The sequence below is a fragment of the Schistocerca cancellata genome, chromosome 1, assembly GCF_023864275.1.
Source record: "Schistocerca cancellata isolate TAMUIC-IGC-003103 chromosome 1, iqSchCanc2.1, whole genome shotgun sequence".
NCBI classification, from domain to species: domain Eukaryota; kingdom Metazoa; phylum Arthropoda; class Insecta; order Orthoptera; family Acrididae; genus Schistocerca; species Schistocerca cancellata.
In genome coordinates this window covers 535039192-535061529 of record NC_064626.1, presented here as the reverse complement: position 1 = coordinate 535061529, position 22338 = coordinate 535039192, and the positions used below count along the sequence as shown (strand labels likewise).

General features: G+C 42.4%; 1 protein-coding gene across 2 annotated transcripts in view; it reads left to right on the top strand.

The window, feature by feature from the left end:
* The window catches only part of LOC126179475 (myrosinase 1-like), a 136239-nt gene that overhangs the window by 51193 nt on the left and 62708 nt on the right, over positions 1-22338 (top strand). For both annotated transcript variants that reach the window (XR_007536682.1, XM_049924611.1), the window contains exons 6-7: positions 15692-15786; positions 15865-16012. Coding sequence is in view for 1 of the 2 variants with exons in the window: in XM_049924611.1 (XP_049780568.1) it covers positions 15692-15786; positions 15865-16012 (243 nt within the window). In the remaining variant the exon portion in view is untranslated. The remainder of the gene's footprint in view (positions 1-15691; positions 15787-15864; positions 16013-22338) is intronic.

The window sequence follows — 22338 nt, the reverse complement described above, 5'->3', positions numbered from 1 at the left end:
AAGCGATTTAGCGAAATCACGGAAAACCTAAATCAGGATGGCCGGACGTGACACATAAATTGAGAATCGATAAGTGCAGTCTTGTTTTTGTGAAATAACAGCGAAAGAATCATTACTCGTATTTCTCCTAGTCTTCTGATCCATCCTCCGTTGACCGTGAAGAACCGTCTGAATCCGTAAATTTGCAAGACAAAAAAATTACAGTTCACATGTTGCACTTAAGTCGATCGAAGTTGCTCGGCTATTCACCAATATCGCTGGAGTACAATTTACTTTCTTTTCACTTTTGGCTTGTAAAATGCCTGACACCATCAGAAGCATGTAAAATAACATCGCAAGGGCGAGAGGGCTTGTCGTGTCGTGCTTTTATCTTCTCTTTGGTTGGAAGCCGATGTGGCTAAATTGGGAGCATTTGCTGTTCGTTTGACGACAGTATCACTTGTAGAAAACGTGCACACTTTGGAAAGAATTGCAGGCCCTAATAAATATTTTATGACGGGCCTGCTGATACCATCTGTACAATGAGATGCAACTTCTATATTTTCTGCTTTAATTTCTTTAGAGTTAGCAACATTTTTCTGAACAAAAAACTCAGTTAGCTTACGTATTTTTGATGTAACAGTATTTTTCCCCTTTCGTATTTCGCTTCACGTTTTGCACTTCCAGATACGTAGCGTCGGCCCGCATTTCAAGACCTGCTACTCATGTCAGCTATCTTGATCTGTACAGAAAGAAAATAAATTACAAACTAAAATGGAATTCTACTGTTTAATCGGATGTCGTTAATCAAATCGGTATTATAATTTACATCCATGTTGTAATGAAGTCACTGTCAAGCATCCGTTCAGGTGCGAGAGCGAATAGGTTCTGGCAGGGGAGGGCCGAAGGGGGTGTGTGTTGAGTGGGGAGGAGGAAATCCGCTTTCCGAAAATACCTGTGCAGTGGTGTAAGTTGGGGTCCCAGGTTTTACAGCCTTCAGCGGATCACCCTGGAGGGTCCTAGTTTGCGAAAAAATTACGAAAAATAAGTTCTTGTGGCACAGCAGACAGTTGAAAATATAAGTAATTGTGCAGGTACTGCTGACGCCTCGCTATACGTAGGCAGTAACGTTACGGAACAATTTGAATGCATCGCCAGCAGAAGAGGAAAAAGGCCAGACCCAGTCAAAGCTGGACGCAGCGACATGGGTCCGGACACCTGCGCTCATTTATTCCGAACCGACTATGCCCAGTCACTAACACTAATCAAAGAAATTTTAACTTTTTTCTGTGACTGACATGAAAACAGCTAATCCTTATGTTTTCGGGTGTGCTGGTAACGAAGCTGATAATTAAAAATGCAAGATTAGCTGTCGTTTTGAAGTTATGTTAACTTTACGTTATTGCCTATATAAGCTTATGCATGTATTTACCTTAATGTTACCCCTCGGAGGAAGGTCGTTGCAGGCGCAACCGCTTTGCCTGTCGTTTGTAGTTTTCTGCTGGTGAGACCCTAATTAGCGTCCAGCAGTGATCGGCTAACGTTGATGCACTCCACTTTCCCTGGTATCTCATTTCCATGTCCGAAATTTGCTGGTGGAAGCGCTCTTGTGCTCGTCGGTTATAACACCACAGTTGTCAGGAAAGAAGTCCAAATGAGAATATGAAACGTAACTTTAATTTAAGGACATGTTGCATCCCAGTCTACTGTGGCAGTGCAGAAGATTTTCCACAAGATCGTTGTAGTTTTCTGCCTTCTTATTTCCTCGAAAATTTGTTTGCGCTTCAACAAAGGCATCCAAAGTTAACTTTTCGTCACCTGTCAGGGTGGTGTTGAAATGCTCATCTTTGTACAGTTTGCGTATCTAGAGACCCATAAAAACCCCTCTTTTATTTTCGCTGCACTAAGACGTAGAAATTTCGCGCGCAAGTAGAGAAATGGTTTCTCAGTTTTGTCCATGGCCTTAACGAAGTTTTTCGTTAGACGCAGGGAGCAACGAAAATTATGTTCTCGGATTTGACAAGTTCTTCATGCATAACATTGTGCGATCCTGGTTCAAGTGATAGACGTTACGCCAATCTTCCTTATTGTATTGAAGTGCTTTGGAGCTGCTATCTCAGAGGCACAGGAAGCAACAGAATTTGGTGCCCCAAGTAATACGCCTATGACCTTCAGATCCGCGGAAATGCCATTTACTTTTGTCATATTTCAATTACAATAACCACTGCTTCATGTTATCATATCTTTCTTTCCAACTGAAATCGGTGGTGACACGTTGTCATTATACAGTACACACACTTGAGACTTACTTTGGAAGAGTCGATGAGCAACCTCCGCTGACGTGCGGTAGCGTTCTCGCTTCCCGCGCCCGGGTTCCCGGGTTCGATTCCCGGCGGGGTCAGGGATTTTCTCTGCCTCGTGATGACTGGGTGTTGTGTGATGTTCTTAGGTTAGTTAGGTTTAAGTAGTTCTAAGTTCTATGGGACTGATGACCATAGATGTTGAGTCCCATAGTGCTCAGAGCCTTTTGAACCAACCTCCGCTGATCACTTTCGTTGCCAGTGCCCTTAGCTACCATCTGTCCCTGTACATCACTTCAAAATACCAAGTTCTTTTTATTTTCGAAAAATGGAAGGAATGGCAGATGGCGATTACGGAACACAGCTAAATTTACTGTCTATGAAGATAATTCCACTGTTGTAGTCGTGAGGGCAACAGTTCACCTTCACCTTTCGGCAATTCCACATCTTTCCCTACGTCTTTAATTTCACACTGTTTTTTTATGGATCTCTATACAGTCATCGTTACACACAAAACCAGAATCTTTCGAAGAAATTAGTCTTGATGGTGATGGTGCAGCACTAGTTTCACCATCACCCTCAGCACTATCACAGTCACGTGGGACACGAACGGGCAGTCCCCCTGCATGAAGCACTGGTCGCTTGACCGACTGTGTGTTCGGATATGTCAAGGAAGACTTTTTCTTCTTGTAAATACCATGTGTTAATGGAGTTTTCATACAAAAGTAACAATCATTCACATGGTTTGATAATTCTCGCCAGATCATGGGTACAGCAAGTAATCAGTTTCCTGCTAAATCTTATGAAGTAAGTTTTGATGTGTGGTGACAAATGCTTGTATTATTCGTTGTCGCAGCTCGTCGACGTTTCCCGGAAACGGAGGAACAAACACACAGACTTTAATGCAACACCATATGAAGGAGTCCATTGGGGTTAAATTAGACGATCGTGTTGACCAGGATACCGATCCACCACGTCCATCCCACGTCGACACATTCCTACGGAGAGAGCCGGCCGCTGTGACCGAGCGGTTCTAAGCGCTTCGGTCCGGAAACCCGCGACTGCTACGGTCGCAGGTTCGAATCCTGCCTCGAGCATGCATGTGTGTGATGTCCTCTATTCCCATACCCTGTTGTAATTGAGGCATCAGGTAATGTACAAGCATATCTAGGTACGATATGGCAGTTACAGTTGACTCGACAAAAAATAAAGTGCCGTAAATCTTGTTAACAACTTACAGCATTAAAAAAAATTACCTTAGGCGAGCCCCATACATGGTCAATTACGTGACGTGGTTCCTGCTTAACCCATTCCGAACATATGCCGACAAACCTTACTCCACGTATGGAAGGTGGCTTCGTGACTTAACACAAGTTTATTAAGAAAATCATCTTCAGTCTTTATTTTGTTGCCGAACGTGTTTAATTGCTGTGTCAGAGACTGCTGACCGAGACCTGACCGGGCGTTCTATGTGAGAGCCAGTTTCAGTGAAACATTTGTACTCATCCATAACAGTTTGTCTTTGAGGTGGTGGCTTGCATTATTTAGTTCTGAATTGTCTCTGAACTGCAGTAGCAGATTTTGGTTCATGAAACCATGAACAACACTGCGCGCACTCTACACCGTGATATGACTCCATGATCATTGTTGGTATAACTGAATCGTACATGCCACCTACCGGAAACATCGTGAACTATGTTACGCGGGAATAAAACTTGCGGGTGTTCTGCATTTAGTACTGTGAGTCCGCCCCCGGTAGCTGAGTGGTTTCGGTCAGAGAGCTGGTTGGCCTCTGTAATAAAAAAACTGGGTGTAACGATCAACAACTGAACTTTAACGGATGTCATGGAACGTCCGCACTGACCAAACACAACGATCAACAACGAACAAAATGCAAAAAAAAAGTGGTCAGCGCGACAGACTGTCAATCCTAAGAGCCCGGGTTCGATTCCCAGCTGGTTCGGAGATTTTCTCCGCTCAGGGACTGGGTGTTGTGTTGTCCTAATCATCATCATTTCATCCCCATAGAAGTGGCGTCAAATCGAAAGACTTGCACCAGGCGAGCGATCTACCCGACGGGAGGCCCTCGTCACACGCCATTATTATTATTATTAGTACTGTAAGTTGCTTACCCTTTCCACAATTAAAGGTTACTTTTGTATAACTGATTTATAAACCCTCTGCTATTCGTGACGATCATCTGCTACAGCAGAAATGTCACGCCGAAGTTATAATGTTTTGCGAAAGCTCACGATTGTATGTGATACCTACGTGTAGTAACGAAAATGAATTCAAGCTGAACATGTGTACACTTCAGCTACGCAAAGACTAGCGGCACTGAGAAGTAGAGAGACGTATAACGAATGCTACCGACATCGAACGGAACTCTGGCGGCTTGGCTCACTAAGAGTTTTACAGACTCTATATTTCCACGTATTGGTCCAAAAATGATATGTACATTTTCTTGGAAGGTTATCATCACGTCAACACTTCAAACATAAATTCTTTTTGCGCCATCTGATAATATAAACGCTATCTCACTGCTATCGCATTTGTTGTACAAATTAACTTTATTAAACTTTTGCAAAATAATAAAGTTAATACAATAATTGAAATAAGGCACTGAAGGGCCAGAAATTAAATTTAAGAAAAGAATTATATTTAGAATCAAATTAAACAGATAAAATTAAAGATCACAATCATTTTAATGAAGATCTTTAAGAAATTACCGGTCTGTACCTATTGAACACGTAACCGTTTGCTTACGAGCCTAGAGCCTTAGCCATTATGTTACAGGGCTACTGGAGAAATTCGTGTTATTTTCAATGATTTAGTATCTCACGAGAAATCATTTTCGTCACATTTTCACAAATGAGGGTCCACCAACGTGGTTGGCTGCATGGTGTGAAACCTAACACACAATCGTACACCAATGTACAGTATGGGTGATTTCAAAAAGTTAGTCCCGCCCCTAGTATCTCAGTGGCAAATAAACCTTTACTGTATTTGGGGACGGTAGCATTTTATTATCAGATAACTGATATCTACATTGTTATAGAGGGTGAGGAAAAAATACCACACTTGGCGGTCGGCATGAAGTTCTTCATCCCAGTTAAAGACAAAAGTGTATCTAGTAAAACCTTGTTCCGCCAACAGGTTTAACAGAAATGCGATTAAAAAACGAGGCTCTGGCAACGCTGTAACTGCGTGCAGCGTGGCAAACAACACACAGGAAGAACTCTGCGCTACGCCGGTGGCGACTCATTAACTCAGTGATGCCGGCGCGGTAGCTCAGCTTCTTCGGTCAGAGGGCTGGCTGCCCTCTGTAAGTGAAAAAATAAATTAAAACTCGAGTTAAATAACTAGCGATAAACTGGAACAGGTGTCATATGACTTCCGCCAAAATCAACTGCAGAGAACAATAACGAACAAAAAAAAGTGAGATGAGGCAGTGCTGTGGCGTAGGTCATGCAGTCTAGCCGATGTTCAAGTCGCGTTCGCGCTTAACATTTACTTTTTAGTTAAAGCTTCAATTTGTATCCAATTTACATCTCCACACCGCGGTATCTCGTTTATTTCCGTTACTTGTACCTCTATTTACAAAATGTGTGTGAATTCCTAAGGGACCAAACTGCTGAGGTCATCGGTCCGTAGACTTACACACTACTTAAACTAATGCTAAGAACACACACACACACCCATGACCCCTCCGGCGGGACGGGCCGCGCAATCCGTGATATGACACCTCAAACCGCGCGTTGTGGTCTCTATTTATACATTAAGACATAACATGAACTTCTTACAGACGTAAACGACGTTTTTGTTTCATCCATGACACAGATAACGCCAGCAGAGGATAATGGTGGATATAGTTTTATCGTCTGTATCCAATGAGTACAAAAAAGACAATACGCAGGCTACACTAAATTGCACATTACGTTGCGCACAGTATGGTTCAAATGGCTCTGAGCACTATGGGGCTTAACATTTGAGGTCATCAGTCCCCTAGAACTTAGAACTACTTAAACCTAACTAACCTCAGGACATGACACACATCCATGCCCGAGGCATGATTCGAACCTGCGACCGTAGCGGTCGCGCGGTTCCAGACTGAAGCGCCTAGAACCGGTCGGCCACACAGGCCGGCTACGCATAGTAATTCCATTCTGAACGTTTGACGTCGAGGCTTATCTTCACAGAGCTGGTACGACTAAGTACGAGCAACGTTCACTTTAGAGAACATGTTCAAAGCCACTGCCTTGCATTTGCCAACACTTCGCCACTTGCTGGATCATACTTTGCTGGATCCTACGCAACATACCTACACTAGCCACTGCCATTGAGCTATTAGGTCGTGTACATCCATGGATGTAGTACTATAAACTTGTTGCTTCACGTGTCCCCACAAATAAAGATCTAGTGGATTAAGATATGGGGAATGTGGTGACCAGTACATTGGACATCCACGACCAGTCCATTTCCCTGAGCCGTAATTTATTTCTGGAGCGGTTAGTGTGTCGGCTCTTTCTTGTGGCCGGGCTTTGCCGCGGTGCGATTGGTCACGATCGCCTGTTTAGGGGCGCGCGGAACAATTAGAAGGGAGACGGTGCAGCAGCGAAACGCGGTGGAAGTTACGCTGGTTACCAGTAGAGGCCATTGAGCCTGTGGTCGGAGGTGGACCTTGCGGGCCCGAAGTTTGTTTAGACCGAGCACGGAAGCAACGCTCGTGAGTGGGCGGCGTGGCGTGAGACTTCACTCCAGTTGCGCACCTGGGGCCTCGCGACGTCTGGAGCCGTGCAGAGGCCTGAACACAACCGTCTGAGACCTGTCACCGTGCCAAGACTTCTGTGCGCCACTGCCACCCTCAGTTGTGTTAATTCTGGTGGGTGAGAAGTTTTCTCATCCAGGAGCGTTTTTGACGATTAACTGGGGTGTAGTGAAGCAGAGGATACAACCCGTCGGCTTTGACCAATGACGTCATACATTACTCATAGATAATAATGTCTTCACCTTCAGCCATAGATAATACAACAGTTCTGTGTTCCGGATACGTGCTGTCATTGTACATTAAAATAATTGAATGTGATTTTAAATGAGATCGCTACATATAGCTCAAAATATTCTTCGTGTGCATTTATTTAAATAATTGGTTGTTTGCAATCCATTCGGTACTTAATTTCATTCTTAGTGATATTGAGGTAATTTGGACTATTAGTTTCTTATTTCAGGACAATTTTTAGTATCTCATTTTCGTTTGTAGGTGTTCTGATGAACCTGGGTGATTTGAAGAGGCTATGGGTGTAGACATGTTGGCCACGATTTGTTTTTTACAAATGTGTGGTCTCGTTGGCGAGTATGTTCGATGTGAGTGCGGTGAACATATGCGCCTCACAAGTGTATCTCGTCGCCGTACTCACGACTAATTCATATGGCGCTGCAGCAGAGATCGGTTGTGGCTGGCCATTAGACGAAGGACGTGGTTCGAAAAATCTAAGCTCGCCTTGAGAGACATTATGAAAATCACGTACTGTTTGTGTTTGAGATATCCTGTGTGGCTGTGTGTCTATGAATGCCGTGTGAGTAATCGTACAGTTGTGGATTGGTACTCTCTTTGCAGCCAAGTTTGTGGGGAATACATGAAATATAGGGGGCCGTTGGAGGGGCCGAGTATTATGGTCGAAATTGACGAGTCGCATTTTGGCAAAAGGAAGTACAACAGGGGGGAACCTCCGGTGGGGTTATGGGTTATGGGTTTTGGGGGGGGGGGGGCTGTAGTTTGAGGTCAAGAGTGTGACGATGTAGTGTACTACTATCTACATAATACCAGACTATTAGTGGTAGTGGTGGTGAAAGAAAAAACACTTGTAAAATTTGTATCCCGTTCTTCAGATGACCTATATAGTTCAACTGAACAACAGGATATTACTCCTAACGAAAACGATGAAATCTACGTACGCTAAACTTGTATCCCGTACTGCAGTTAACCAATGCAGTTGGAATGAGGTTCGCCGGCCGGAGTGGCCATGCGGTTTTAGGCGCTACAGTCTGGAACCGAGCTACCGCTACGGGCGCAGGTTCGAATCCTGCCTCGGGCATGGATGTGTGTGATGTCCTTAGGTTAGTTAGGTTTAATTAGTTCTAAGTTCTAGGCGACTGATGACCTCAGAAGTTAAGTCGCATAGTGCTCAGAGCCATTTGAACCATTTTTGGAATGAGGTTCGAGATACAACTCCTATATATGTGATCTGAGGTATTCTAGACTAGCAATATTTCCAGCCTTTTTGCCCCCTCCATTTTCCACAGGAATAATACGATGCAAAAATCGATATCCTTAACGTGAAAATACTACTTGCCTTCATATATGTCAGCTGTATTTTTCGTCTCTCGTATTCCTTTGTTTCTGAACAGTCTTGTCAGCTCTTTCATCTGTGTAATAAATATTCTCTGGCCAATTCTGACGTCATTGGTCAAAGCCGACTGGTTGTATCCCCTGCTTCACTAGACCCATTAACTGTTGGGTGGCCCTTTACGACTTCCGTGTTGAGCAGTGGTAACTCAAATGTGCTGTCGCCTTTTGTGCGTGGGATTTCCTCGCCCTGTAGGGGTCGTTTTGCTTACAGGTGCAACCTGCGTCTATTGCGTAATTTACTGGGTCTTAACTTAGGAAAGCTGTGCAAATTATTAGAACTGTACAGAACTTGCGTCCAGAAAATCTTGCTGGAATAATATCTGTTTATTTAAAGCCGAATGCCTGGCAAGTTATATTTGTTTAAGAGCAACTGTGATAAAGTCTGTTATGTTGTTTGAAGCATGTTTTATTGACTATCAGCGTGTGTAGTAGTGTGAGTCAGTCAAATTACCTGTACGGTTGTGGTTGCATTGCTTCATTACGTACTGGTTACCTCTGCTTAACTGTGTACACTAGCAGCTCAAATTATGCAACGCCGTTTTAGCTGTGATTTTAAAGGTGTAATTTTATCTTATCCCACAAAGGATCTGTGCTTTTATTGCTTTACCCAGTATTTCAGTAAGCTTCCTGCTTAAATCATTTGATGTTTAAAGTTGCAATGAAAGTGTCTTACGTGCTTTAAAGCACTGCAATTTGCTTTAAGAACTTCGAGCTTATTGACTGTTTCCAAGGCTGTTCGTTAGTAATTGAATTAACATTATGCATGCAAAAGATTGGCTGGCTTCAAAGTTGGCATAAAACGGGCCATGTTGAAATAGTTTGTTTATTGTGTTATAGAAAGAACTTGCTGTTTTCTAAGCTGTCTGGGATGCGGTTGTAGCCTATAAACAAGCTAACTATTCAAAAGATTTCAAACCCTTTCGGAGCCGCCTGACTTGTTAGTCCTCTGTCAAATAATTTTGACTAAGGTATTTGCACTGAACAAGTAGAATATCTGTAAAGTCTTTTCTTAAAATTTGTTTTCCTTTTTTTTAAAAAAAGGATAGCTATATTTTGCAAATGAGTTTTGTCGCAAGCAAAAGCGTAAGTTCGAAGTTTAAAAAAATTATTTTTTTGAAGGAAGTCACTGCCATTTGTCTTAAATTGAAATATATATTCTTAAACTTACGCTCGTTGCTTTGCAAGAGTTTTCTGAATTTTTGACTTTACGTATTATTTGAACAAGTAGTAAGTTGTAATATCATTGTTTTTCTGTACTATTACCAGTGTTGGTTGTTGTCGGGAATCCTCTATGAACTTGGTCCTTCTACTCCCCGCAATCTTGAGACCTGCTAGCAACATACCAATGCTTTTTTTAAATAGTTACGCACATTCATTCCAAGGTGTGGCGAAGCCCCATTATGCTAAAACCATAGTTGTCGCTGAACACCAAGTGGAACGTTTTCTAATGCGGCTGGCAAAATATTCCAAAGAAACTTAAACGATACAGGGGCTCATTCAACTTGTCCAGCAACAGCTGCGGTCCCAAAAGTACTGCTCCCTCGATTCTATCCAGATATTTATGCCAAAGCGTGCCTGAAAGTCACGTTCACGGGTGACTTGTGGGTTGTGTTCCGAACAATAATGGCTATTGTGGAGGTCGAAAATATCTTTATGAGTGACGCTAGATTCGCCAGTCCATATCACATTCTTCATAAAATTTTCAGTCTTCCACCCCCCTCGTCGCAGAAGCCATTCACAAAACTGTACTCGTCGACTTCGATCTTCTGGACGCTGGTGTTGAGTCAAGGTGCAACGATATAGTTGCAATTCTTCATCGTGCAACACTTTAACAACCAGTGCTGAACAGTTTCAAGACCAACTTTCACGGTTTGTGGAGTACGTCTAGTCCTCGGATGGCCTCTGTCCGTTACTTGTGGACGAAGACTACCGGTTTCCCGAAGGCGTTGCTCCAAGCGATGAAACACTTTCTTATCAGAATAACACCTTTGAAGGTACGGTGCAGCTTATGAACGAGCAGCAGCAGCAGCAGCTTGGTTATCGGCTGCACCCGGTGTCAAGTGTGTCGACGTATTCATCGTTAGTGTAGTCCACCTGGAAGCCGCCCTACATCAGCTCGACATGACCAGTTATGGTTGTGCACTGTACAGTTAGCAGACACATGCATCCAGTTTAATGGATCACACTGTCATGTTGTGGGGCGGCGAGTGAGTTGTAAAAATAAATTTGCTGTATAAATGCTTGCAATTCAATATGTTTGAATCAGTTTCAGGCTTTTAAAATGTTGTTAATGCTGTCTTTCGCCGTTCTCAACACTGGCTCTCTATTTACCTTTTAGCACCCAGAAAGTGATTTAATAAAACGTGGAGCCTGTAAAGAGAGTTCCTAGTGCCCACTTCTTCTGAGAATACCATTATAGCTGCAGCTTATAGCTCTGAGGAATTAGGAGATTGTTCGGGATTTCTAATCAAAACGATTTTCCAAAATAGTTGAGTATATTCTGAAATTCACTGATAACAAACACAAGTATCCCTACAACCTAACTAACAGAGCAGTTCAGAGTCTAATGCGCTGATGCAACTATAAATGTCCGAATTAAATGTTAAAAGAATGCTCGCCATAATTTGATGAGAATATTTCATCAAACGCCACGCTATAATAATTGGTAGAATGTCTGTCCCGCGACGGCACGTGAAAATACGACAATACGCAAACTGAAGCTAGATAATGCAAATCATCTCAGAATTAATCCTTTACTTGAAATGCTTTCACGGTTCCGCGTATCTCTAGTAACTTAATACGGCACCCGAGGCTGTTTGTAGCAGTGCTTCCGAGCGAAGCGACTCCCGACACAGCTGACGTGCTATTCAGCGTCTGGAGAGAACTGGGGCCTTCCTTCCTCGCGCAGCGTTCTTATATATATAGCCGCGGTGCGGACGGCTAAGGGAACGCCTGAATCCAATCGGCTCTCCCGACTAGCCGCTGGGCTAGTAACGCACCACTTCAAGTTACATAATAATTTATAGCTTCTTTTGCTGATGGCCGATGAAGCTCTTAATTTAAACGTGCATTCAGCACGCAGGTAAGTATTGATAATAAAATTTTGACGTGGCTAAGTTAACTATTTTGGGCGAGAGAATTAATTAAATCACGCTGCACGCAGCAGATGAGCTCTGAACTGGCCCTTTTGAGATCCGCTATCGCTATAATTTTATAGGTATTGAAAAGAAACTTTTCACATCTTCATAGTCATAGCGGACCTCCAACCTATTTAAATCTAAACATCCTAGCCTTATTTATTAGCCTACTTAATCTATCTTGCTTCCTTCAGTTTTGAGACGAAAACCAGAAAATCATGAATTTCCACTAAAGTCTTAATCTGTGAAATCCAAAGTACTGTTTTTATTAAATCATTATGAAAGATGAATCTAAATATAAATTTTGAAGTCTCTAGCTCTTTTCTGTTGCGCCAATGATTTTTTTCAGAAAAACGTCCAAATTTCAAAAATGGCTGAAGTTATCGAACTGATATTTAACACACATTAATTTAGTATTATTCCTCACATGCTAGAAAAGTTTTAAGTCATTTGCTTGATTTTTAAGGTATTGCGCAACATTTATGACGTCAGAGCTAGTTACAGCAGACTAGCTGGCACACAATGGAAACTGATGTGAATTTATTACAGCGTGAGTAGGCTGCTTCCCTACATCACCCTCTACTTAAATTTTTTGTTTATGAATGTTAATGAATGAAAAAAAATTCAATTACAAAAAGGGAAGCTCCCTATAAAAAATCAAAATTGAAATATAAACATGTAGAAACATTAAAGAAAACTGATTACCTACATTAATTATTTAAATTGTGGGCATGTTCACTGCCTTTTAAACAATGTCATTACTCAAAATTTTAAGCTAAGTCAATGAAATATTTTGGCATACATATTGCCTTAGACAAACAAACACATACGAATTCAAAAATTATGAAAATCTTAGATCCATTAAATACATTAAATACATTTTTACATACACAATTCAAAGAAAATAACATGATACATAAACAGATGGTTATCTCTTAGCAGTCTTTTCTAAACCTGAAAGAAAAGTTCACGTGGTTGTAGCCGCTTTGGCTGGCGTCCTACACTTCCATTCACAAGGGTAGAGGAGGGGAAGTTGCTATGGTGTGCGTCCTTTACGTTCACTCTAAATTACATGGGGAAAGGGGAGGGGTCACTGTGAGTTGTGTCCAAGTCACTCCACGCTTTCACGCAGCTACCAGGCTGCCATTATCTGGTTTGTCCTGTATAACAAACAAAAAGAGTGCCTCAGACTCTGTTCACTTAATATCTAAGGGAGGGTCACAATGAAATGGGTATATATATATTTTATCCTTCAATATTTTGCTGGAACAAAGTTAACAGAACTTTTTCAATATTACTCTCGCGGTTACTTAAATGTCATAAAATCGGTAAACAAATGGCTCAGAACGCCGTTAGTCACTTACTAGAGAAAATTTATGCTCAAGGCATACAATCAGGAATCCTATTTAACATCAATTTATTATTTCTGGGCCGGAACCCTGAACCAATGCTCGGTACATTCCTGACAAATCTTTTTTGATTTGTATGAGTACACATTAATAATACACATGAGTGCACTAATCATACACATTAATTTAGTATTATTCCTCACATGCTAGAAAAGTTTTAAGTCATTTGCTTGATTTTTAAGGTATTGCGCAACATTTATGACGTCAGAGCTAGTTACAGCAGACTAGCTGGCACACAATGGAAACTGATGTGAATTTATTACAGCGTGAGTAGGCTGCTTCCCTACAATGTGATAGGCTATTGTCATGTGATAGAATGATGACCTGCTTATAAACAAGAACAAGGGTACGGACGTCTAAAAAATAAAAAAGAACCCTGATGAGGATTCGAACCACAGCTCCTTGGCAGATGTGGGTTTGATGTCCCAGCAGTCTACTCAGTGTACAACAACGGCTGTTACGGTAGTGCGGGGTGAAACACGTTCCTCTGTACATTCCAATGAGTAGCACAACGTAACAGTGTCGTCAGATCATTTCAAAATGCACCCGATCCTACTTTGCTGGATAATCATTTGTCTTGATTCTGGATGAGGAATCACATGCCAACCTCCAAGTGAGCCAATTTTTCTTCTCCTTGTATACGTAGCACATAGGACCTACTTGATTTCTTTTTAACTTGGTGGCGTATATAAACGAAACAAATAAGCTTACCCTATTCAACAATGCTTCTCCTTTTTCTGTCGGCAAATTTGGCAGTCGTTAAATAAAATTACAATTCACTCTCTTAATATATTCTCCTGCTGTCAAACAATAGTATTGCATCCCATCGCTCCACAGCGACCAGCATAGGAACAACGACATAAAAGAAACGAAAAAGCCGTGAAACGGAAATACTTGTATAAAGGGTGCAGTAGTCCACCTACTAGAAAAACCTTCGCTCTAGACCTCTAGGTTCATTCAAAAGTAGGACCTACTGTATCGAAAGTAAATACACTGCAGAAGAAATAAACGACTGTAATAGTAGACGTCTAAAAATAAACACTATATGCATTAACTACTTTCTTATTGGTAGAGTTGAAAACCACCGTTTTTCCGTTTGCCGGTTAGTAGAAAACCTTCCATATCTAACTTCATAGATTTTTTTTTTACACCAAGCGTGTGATCCCCATACGCGAGGCGCCAGTATAACTCTTATTACATGGTTAATTTAGCACTGGTCACAAGCTTCTCTGACCCAGGAGGAGCGTCACGCAGATGCTGAAACCTAGAATGGCAGAAGTCACGAACGACCATCCAGATTTACATTTTCCGCGATTTCTCTAATCGCTCCAGACTAATGCCGGTAATTCTTCCCCCACCCTTCAAACAATGCGAGCTTGGGCTCCGTCACTCATTACGTAGTTGTTCAAATGGCTCTGTGCACTATGGGACTTAACTTCTGAGGCCATCAGTGCCCCAGAACTTAGAGCTACTTAAACCTAACTAACCTAAGGATATCACACACATCCATGCCCCAGGCAGGATTCGAACTTACGACCGTAGTGGTCACGCGGTTCCAGACTGTAGCGCCTAGAACCGCTCGTCCACCCCGGCCGGCTCATGACCTAATTGTCGACGGGTCGTTAAACACTGATCTTCCTCGTGCCCCTTTTTTTAATGGCACCCGCTTAAAAACAGGCAGCACTATCCTGCGGATACCTGTTAACAAAATTTTAGGAACCTTTATTAACTGAGAAATGCCGGAATACACATCGACTCCGTAGGGACTGCCATCTCAAGGTTAGACCTGTTACAGCACACATACACACATTTAAACAGCCATTCTGCTCGCTTCCTGTTTGCGAATGGAACGTGAATGATTGCTAAAATGTGTTTTGTTGAGAAGTTCCCCCATGCGTTTTGTTAATCATAAAGAGTTGACACAGCGAATATGGTTTCGTGGATCTTGAGGATGCTTAAGTAGTTGGATATCCGTTTGTATGGTGCTTCACAGCGGAATCTGGGGAACAAAATCTGAAATTTCCCGAAAGGACGGCGACCTCTGTTCGATATTGTGAAATGCTACAGAATTTTCTGGTTCCTAAATTGGATCAACTGGAAGAAAACAGGGTCACAGCCCGTACCTCCTATTCATATACTTTGAGGTAAAAGTTCGCCTGTCATCAGACCTGTTGCACCAGTGTGAGAAGTCGATATGATAGAAACTTTTCTCCATTCCGCCAAATGTACGACACTAGAAACAGTGTGTCCCCTATGAAAGCAGCCACTTGGGTAACGTTATACTTAAAATATATTTTAAAAATTGCACTTCTTTATATAGTTGCAAATAAAATATTTTTTATGGTATTTCACTTTTGATTTTCATTGCACTAAATATCTGTGAAGCTATTCCATTCGCATCCTATTATTGTATTTTCGTGCTTTTATGTTAATTAAGGCTCCTCATTCTTTTTTCAGGTAAAGTGGGAATAACAATGCACAGCTATTGGTACGAGCCACCAAATGATACAGAGGAGGCCCGTGAAGCCTGTTCAATAGCGATTCAGTTTGACGTATGTATTCAGCACCCAGTTGCTGTAGACCGAGATTCACTTAAAACAGACACTAAATAGATATTACATTTATTTCAGCTTGGTATCTTTACCCATCCAATATTCAGCAAAACTGGAGACTACCCTGAAGTAGTGAAACGAAAGGTGGCTGCAGCAAGTCTGGCAGAGGGATGGCGCAAGTCAAGACTTCCCGAGCTCTCGCAGGAGTGGATTCGGAAGATTAAGAGTGAGTAGCAGATATTTCGTAGAAGCTATCGGATTAAACTGTCGGTGACTGCTTCTACAAGGCGTTCACCGCTTTTCTGCTCCAATAGACAGCCGTCATTTCTACTGCGTTTGTTTTTTGCCAGTTTTCGTCGGACAGCCGGAAGGTAGTTGCGTCTAAAAAGATAATACAAAGAACGTGCATAAACAAAAAGCTAAAATCACCTGACTGCATATGACCTGTTGCGACTTATTCTAAGCGGAAAATGTCACTAAACTGCGCTAATACTTCAGTAATTCGTGTTTTCCGCCTTAGATATCTTTGCATACGGTATGTAACAATCTAATTTGGAGAAGTTGAATAAATTCAGCCAATCAGCTGCAATTAAAGGTTTATTGGAACCTTTGACCTAGGTTGCGACAATTTAAAACCTATCTTCTTCAAAAAGATTGGGCATTGTCACATCACATGGTGATTAAATACATTGAATAAGGCCGAAAGGATACGTCATATGCGACATCCATCTTAATATACAGGGTGTAAATTTTAAATTGACAAACCAGAATAACTCGAAAAATAAACTTCTCACGAAAAAATGTGTAGGATCCAAAAGTTGATTGTTTTCGAGGGGGACATCTGCTAGTGGTAAAATTAGTCCACCACCCCAGCCCCTGGGGGTGGGGAGGGAGGCAACTTTAAAATTTCAATGAGGACCCTCATTTTTTATTGCAGAATCAGATTCTACATAAAAATCTTCGTACATTTTGTCTTAAGCATTTGTTTTGATTCTTGGTAGTTGGCGCTGTGATTCAAGAAAATCCATGTTCTCATTTTTGCGTGAAAAATGGCTGCGGATAAAAAAAAAATGCTTATTTACTTCGTAAATTTTGATTCGCTAAAACTAAAACTCCCCTTCTCTCCCTATAGGGTGGGGTTTGAGGGAGAGAAATTAGAGTTCTAGAAATTTTGACCCAAATATTAATTTTTTCCTCAGATTAGGATAGGTTTTGTTTGTTACGTGGTCAAGAGGCCATACAACTTTTAATTATCAAACAAATCATCTGACTAGCTAACTAACCAAATATCCTACTTACTAACGAGTGAACTCATTAACTAAAAAACTAACTGACTCACGAGCCTAATTTTTTATTAGATTCGAAGTAATCACTCTTGTTTGTCGAGAAGTCTCACAACTGGAGTGCTTGCTTAATTTGAGTCTTTTAGTTTCGGGTGGAAAAACGTAGAAAGCGACATTCATAAATTTATTGACTTAAATCACATTGTACACACCTTTATTTTATTTCGGAATATCGCGGCTGTTACGTCGTTTACATTTTTAGTATTATGTACGATAACTGATATCCCACTCAGCTCTGATCGATAATCGATGGTCTTATCCAGCCCTTGCTGATGGGCGGCGTAATGTTTCGGAGTGCCGACGATAGGTAGCGCAGGAACGAGAAATTCGCCCTTTCTCGTAATAAGACTGGGCTTTAGAAATTATAAGTATTAATATAATAAATGCACTGTATCTTTTATCCGTCTGAGCATTCAGACCGCAATACATCATTTATAACGATTGTCTTTTGGGCGACTTATGTTTGACCACCTTGTGTGACTGCGTTCGTGGCTTTTGCTCGCTATCAGTCGCGTTTGACGCGGAGTTAGTACTGCTAGGCGGAATTACACCGATCGGGCCGCTTCTCGCTCATAGAAATTCTAACCCTGCCCTTCTCGACGCCCCTTATCTTTCCTCTCTTGAGATTAACAGGTGGCATATGTCATTATGAATTATCTTTCTGTGGAAGAAAAAATTGAGATGGTGCACATTTATGGAGAAAGTGGGGGAAATTTTGGCGATTCAGTCGCGCTTTATGCGCAGCGTTTTCCTGGCCAAGTACGGTCACTGTCCTCTTTTGTTCGAGTTATTAAACAGTTTACTGTGGAAGGTAGTGTGAACCAGAAAAAATAACCCGTGTAGCTACTGTTTGTGTATAAAACAATCAAGTGGCAGTCCTAGCTGCTGAGGCTTATAATCCACTTGCGAGCACAAGAGAAATATCATCGCAATCAGGAATTTCACACATGAGTGTTTGGAAAATCCTGAAGCTCCACAACTTTCATCCATACCATGTATCCATGCAACAGGAACTACGTGGCGATGACTTCCAAAACCGTCTAACGTTTTGTCACAGGGCAGTTCAGCGGATGCAAACAAGCCAAAACTATTTTGCCAGAGTACTTTTCTCCGATGAGGCAATATTCACAAACCACGTCGAAGTTAGTCGCCATAACATGCATTACTGGAGTGAACAGAACCCACACTGGATTCGAGAAGTCAACCATCAGCGACCTTGGTCAGTTAATATTTGGTGTGGTATAATTGGCGATAAACTGATCGGTTCAAATTTTAGCGACAGTAATTTGAATGGCAACAAATATACAAACCTACATGCAAATGAACTGCCAGATTTACTTGAAGACCTGAGCATCGAATTTCGAAGGGGTTTCAACGTGATGGTTGTCCAGTGCATTATTCATTAGTAGCGCGTGATGTACTAGATCGACTTCACCATGGTCGCTGGATCGGCAGGGCAGGTCCTGCGAATTGTCCAGCCAGATCGCCTGACCTTACCTCGCCAGATTTTTTCTTGTGGGATTATCTGAAAGACATCGTTTATCAGGAAACGCCTTACCACTTGCGAAAACATGATGAGAATAAGATATGCTTGCGCTGTAATTACACTAGACTTGTTATCAAGATGTGTTCAGGGATTTACAGCATGAGTCAATAAATGCATCGAAGTTGGAGCTCATCACTTTGACCATTTGATTTCTTTAAAACGGTGAGAGGCAAGGGATTTACGGACAACAAGCAGGCCTAAAGTGAGAGGCGAGGGGACTCACTGGAAACAAGCACCCCGAAATTCATTTACTTGCAAGTGTTTGCAAATAATCAACAATAAAACAAAACCAGTCGTTCCTTTTCAGGACCACCAAAACTTAAACGGGAACACGTTCATTTTTAGTTAGCGGTTGGGTTAGTCTTTTCCTCAATCTTTTACTTTGTTTACTCTGTTAGTTAATGAGTTCACTCGTTACTAAAAAATGGTTCAAATGGCTCTGAGCACTATGGGACTTAACATCTATGGTCATCAGTCCCCTAGAACTTAGAACTACTTAAACCTAACTAACCTAAGGACAGCACACAACACCCAGTCATCACGAGGCAGAGAAAATCCCTGACCCCGCCGGGAATCGAACCCGGGAACCCGAGCGCGGGAAGCGAGAACGCTACCGTACGACCACGAGCTGCGGACAAATTCTGGTTTGTCAACTTAAAATTTACACCCTGTATTTAACCAGCACGTGGTGTAGCAATGTCCATTGCACCAATCTTAAAGTTGTCGGAACCTAGGTCAAGAGTTCCAATAAACCTTTAATTGCAACTGATTGGCTGATTTTTTTTCAACCTCACCAAAATTACAGTCATACAGTTGCTGTAGTTACAGCCACGTTTAAAATTTTACGATCTAATTTACTTTCCTGTGTCCCGTGACCAGAAGGGAACACAACACTCTTTAATTGACATTCCACCAGTATTGATGAACTACGCTTTTTTTCTTTATTGATTTTCGATTCCCCTCGAAGGGGGCGGCCTGGCAGCAGCCTAGTATGCCACTCTTCGGCCTACAGAATTTTTCAAACATAAGTAGAAGGTAATAAACAAAAAAAAGTCAGGCGATAAAACGGTGACTTAAATTGTAAAACGGTGGAAAATTGTGGAAAGTTCAAACAGAAAACAAAGGGTTGGCGATGCCAATAAAATACACAGGAAGCAGACAGGTGAAATAGTAGACAGACAATTAAAAAAACACGGCGACAGTCTGGTTTCTGTTCGCAAGAAGTTGTAAGATGTATACATTGCCAGCGATGGGCGAGGCATGACAGAATCTCTGACCAGAGAGTAGTTTATCGTTAGCTGTTGCTAGTCTGCGCTTGACCGCGCGAGTCGACAGTAGTAGTCTGTCGACAGTAGTCGTTAGTCCGTGCTAGTCGGCGGGAGTGCTCTGCTCGCGACTCTGGTCAGGACTCTGCAGGATCCTTCCAATAATCAAAAAATAAAAATATACGCCAGCATTGCACAAAGCTGTGTCGAAAAATGAGTAATTAAGAGCGGATATAATTGCAGTTTTATTGAGGTAAGAATTTTTTGCTTTTTTATTCAGAAAACAGGGCCGAAGGTCAGCGCTGCTGTCCTTATAAAATTTATCAGGTTACAGAAACTTTTTTATTATTTTTGGTGTCTAGGAATTTTTCTATTCCGAACTTGACATTAAATGAGAAAAGAATTTTGTGGGAATATTAAGTGTGAATGCATTCTTTGCACAGCGACTATAAATCGGAGCCAATTTGTTCAGAGGTTACATTAAAATCAATTTTGTTCAAAGGTTACAATATTTAAAAATTCATTTAATTTAATAATTGTATTGGGAGGTTACTCTTGGCTCACATTTTCATTTAATTATTAATCTGTACGGGGAGATTACGCTTGGCTCCATTTCCATTTCCATTTAAAATATTTTTGCGGGGAGGTTACAAAGTATAAAAATCACACCCAGCGACAGTATGATTTTGGGTCACAACACTTCAGAAAAGACGCACAACACTTAACACTCACTGGAAACACTGCACTAAAAAGTCAGCACGAAGATGACACACCACAGATAAGGGCAGATGGGGGGTGGGGGGGGCCTGGACAGATAAGGGGGGAAAAGGGGGAGGAGAGGAAAAACGAAGTGGGGGGAGGGGGGGACCGACGGAGGCAGAGGACTCATAAGGGGTGGGGGGGGGCAGGGCAGACATGAGAGGGAATGGGGAGAGGCAGAGGAGGGGAATACAAAAGGACTCGGGGGAGAGAAGGGATGCAGAGAGAGGGCAGGTGGGGAAAAAACAGAATGCAAGGGGGGGAGAGAGAGCCCAGGAAAAGGACAAAGGAAGAGAGGAGGAGGTGAGGATCAGAGTTGATAGGAGGGATACATGGAGGGAGAAAGGACATCATCTGGGAGGGGGAGTCGATGGAAGCCACCTTGGGAAAGGAGATGAAGGATGTAGAGATGGAGGGTAGGGGGGACACAACAGTGAAGGCGCGGCAGAGGGCGGGGGTTGGAGAGGAGTGGAGCAACCAGGGGATGAGGGGGATCAAGGCAGCGGGAGGTGTAGAGTATGTGGATACGGATGAACTGCTACCTCACTGCTCACTGATTATTGAACCTGTACAACAGGTGAAGTGGAGACCTGTCCACACAAGAAGATAAGAGTCACTGATTGACACAAGAGAAAAATGGTTACTGCTTAGCAGTAAGGTTAACACTGCAACCCACCAACAGAAAGTTCTCGCAGAGACTCAGCTTCTCACAGTGTCTACAAACGCCGAGTCCCAATGAGCAGTGATGACCAGAGGTGGCACCTGGTGATGGCTGGGCAGCTCGAAGAACGTATGCAGGCAACATCCAGCGAGGCCATGGTGGGTGGGGAACGGTATCTGCATACATCGAGAGCGTAGCAGCTTGTGCAGCATACACAGAAGCTGAAACCAAGTAGGCTGCGGTCGGTGGCAAACGGCGACCGTACGAGGCTGCAGTTCTAAGAGACTGCTGTCGGCGGTGCTGCAGCTGCATCCAGTGATGGCTTGACTGCTCAGAGAGACGGCTAATGTCCAGGACTGGAGCTTGGCTGGAACACTCCAGCCATGCGTCAGGCTGCTGCTCTCATACTCACCCAGCAGAAGCCTACTTGATCGGTTATTAGGCAGCGTGTGACTAGTGTAAGAAAATAGTTCTGCGATGGTGGCGCCGCCTGGGACAACGTTGGCGCCTCGGTGTTGTGCGGAGCTTCGTGTATTCCAGCAGGTAAATTTGCTTATATTTACCGGAACTGGACGGAGAGTCTTCCACTGGTAGACGAGTTGTGGTAAGATGGTAGCGTGCAGTCTGACTGTATTGCGGTATAGCCGAGATTCCAAGGGATAGCGCATGCAGATAAAATAATCTCTAATTGATTTCTGGAGTTTTTTTCTAACAAACATGGATTTTGTAAGACGTCAAGATCTCTTGCGCTCGTTTTTATGTTCCAGGTATCATCAATTGTGTCCCAAGAAAGCGTGTAGGGACCCATATTGTTAGCATTGTATATTAATTATACTGCTAGAACGAGTGGTAGGACAGTGCTGAGCTGTGAGTAGTTGTAGCCCCTCGCTAACTTATTTTTGTTTCCTTTAAATGAGCTCTCGTCATTTATTTGCTCGTATATACAGTATAATTTTAAGCATAGTTTAAGGTAGTTTC